The sequence below is a fragment of the Drosophila suzukii genome, chromosome 3, assembly GCF_043229965.1.
Source record: "Drosophila suzukii chromosome 3, CBGP_Dsuzu_IsoJpt1.0, whole genome shotgun sequence".
NCBI lineage: Eukaryota > Metazoa > Arthropoda > Insecta > Diptera > Drosophilidae > Drosophila > Drosophila suzukii.
In genome coordinates this window covers 4,638,891-4,641,236 of record NC_092082.1, presented here as the reverse complement: position 1 = coordinate 4,641,236, position 2,346 = coordinate 4,638,891, and the positions used below count along the sequence as shown (strand labels likewise).

The following is a 2,346-nucleotide window of genomic DNA, read 5'->3' as shown; positions in this document are numbered from 1 at the left end:
GAAATCTCCTCGAGCTCGAGGGAAATTTATGTGCCTCGGGGCGGTAACTTCATTATGCAATGACCTACAATGAAATGGGCTGCCGTTGCACAAAATTTATGTGCAAAGTTGAGAGACAGCCTAAGTACCAAGTGCTCGCCCGCCTGCCCAGACAACTCGAACTGCTTCAAGTCTTCGCCCTTTATTTGTGTTTTTTGCCCGGCCCAAAATAGTTTTTTATAGCTGATAAAAAAGTAAAGTAAAAAAAACGCTTCTCAATGGGCAGTCATTGCGATAATGCTAGCCTAATCAGGCTACAATTCTTTGGGCTTCGACAGTTCCCCATTGGTCTTCTTATAGAGCGGTATGTTGGTTAAAACTTTCCTAGTCGTAGGACTTTTTAGTCTGGTTTGGGGAGTTGAGCGGGTCCGATATGATAATTACAAAGTCTACAATGTGAGGATTGATGATCTGGAGCAGTTTAAGCTGCTTAATTCTCAGGAGAAGGCCCTGAAGGTGGGTTAAACATAGTTAACCTAAGGTTATCCATATTAAATTTCTAATTTTCTCCAGCTCAGCAGTTGGCGTGAGGCTCGTCACTTGGGTGAGTCCTCGGACTTAATGGTACCTCCTCAATATCGGGAGACCTTTGAAAACCTCTTGAGCACCCACAATTTCACTTACAACCTCAAGATCGATAATGTCCAGACACACATTGATGCTCAAAGACCCAAACAGCGAATTACTTCCATGGAGTGGACTCAGTATCACACTCTTGAAGAAATCTACGTCTGGCTGGATGTGATAGAGGCTCGTTATCCGGATATAGTCACACCTTTCACCATCGGAAACTCCTACGAAGGCAGACCCATTAGGGGTGTTAAAATTTCATACAAGGAGGGAAATCCGGCGGTCTTCATAGAGTCCAACATTCATGCCCGCGAATGGATTACCTCATCGACGATCACCTACTTCATCGATGAGTTGCTGGTCCCCCGGAATCCGGCAGTTAGGGATATAGCTCAGAATGTCGACTGGTACATTATCCCCGTCCTGAATGTAGATGGTTTTACTTATTCGCACGAAGTGGTGAGTTTAAATTGTTTAAATGTTTACGTAATAAAATAATGAATGGAATTGAAAGTGCCGTCGACGCCTAGCGATTAGATTTGTGATCAGATCAAATAAGTGCCGATATCATTATAGAGTCGGCTATCTTATCGCCTACTAATTACTAAGTAGTAATCAATTAGCTCTATTAATCACCGATAATCTCTATTTCCATGACTTGTAGGAACGTCTGTGGCGAAAATCCCGACTGCCCTCGGATCCCAGTGTGCAGGGCGAGTGCATTGGAACCGATTTGAATCGTAACTTTGATTACCTTTGGATGTGTAAGTTCTTTGTAAAGATATCATGATACTCATGAAAAAAACCTTATTAAAAAGCGTTTAAACATTCATCTTTAAGCTAATAATATTTAATAATATTTCAACAAGTTCATAAATAATAAATTTCTTACTTAGTGACTGGAGCCGATTCGGACCCTTGTTCGGAACTATATGGCGGACCTTCGGCGCAATCGGATCCGGAGATCAGTCAGCTAACTGCCTATATAAACAACTCCATACCTGATGGCAGCATTAAGATCTACATATCGTTGCATTCTTATGGGCAGTACGTTCTTTCGCCCTGGGGACATACCGCTCTCGAGTTCCCCGAACACTATCCCCAAATGATGCACGTGGCCAAGGGCTTTTCGGATGCTCTTTACAGGAGATATGGAACTGTATTCACCTATGGTTCCAGTGCTACAACTTTATGTGGGTTTTGTAGTTTTTCAGTTCAACATTCTTTAATTCTATGCTTAAAACTTTATAGATGAAGTCTCTGGTTCGGGCAAGGAATGGGCCTATGCTGTGAAGAACATCAAAATACCCTATACCATCGAACTGCGTGACAAGGGGGATCTGGGTTTTGTGCTTCCCCCTGAGGATATTATCCCAGTTGCCCAGGAGGTGACCGAAGGATTTGTCGGTATGATAGCCGCTGCTCGGGAAATTGATATTTTGTAGATTATAAATAAATATAAAATGTATCGGAAACAGATTAAAAAAAATGAAGAATTTTATTAGCATATTTGATAATTCTAATCTGGGTTCCAAACAGATTTATTGTAGAAAATGTATTAACCAAAAATATCAATTTCACAAAATGTATTATTTTTATAAGAACGAACCCCCTTGTGCATGGCAAATGTACCCCCATTTGGCGACGCCACTGCGGCGAGAGCTTTTGCTCCGCCCCAAAAACGAGCAAGTAGCCGAAGCTTCCAATCAGCGTCGTCGCCTCGTTTTTGGGGGAAAG

The 2,346-nt window shown here is 42.1% G+C and overlaps 1 protein-coding gene across 1 annotated transcript; it reads left to right on the top strand.

Moving 5' to 3' along the window:
- The first annotated feature begins 330 nt into the window (after window positions 1-330).
- LOC108012607 (zinc carboxypeptidase) lies at window positions 331-2,067 on the top strand. The gene is made up of 5 exons (XM_017078027.4): window positions 331-495; window positions 553-1,068; window positions 1,274-1,373; window positions 1,506-1,802; window positions 1,861-2,067. The coding sequence occupies exons 1-5, from the start codon at window positions 346-348 to the stop codon at window positions 2,052-2,054; spliced, it is 1,257 nt and encodes a 418-aa protein (XP_016933516.3). The 5' UTR covers window positions 331-345; the 3' UTR covers window positions 2,055-2,067.
- The last annotated feature ends 279 nt before the right edge of the window (window positions 2,068-2,346 follow it).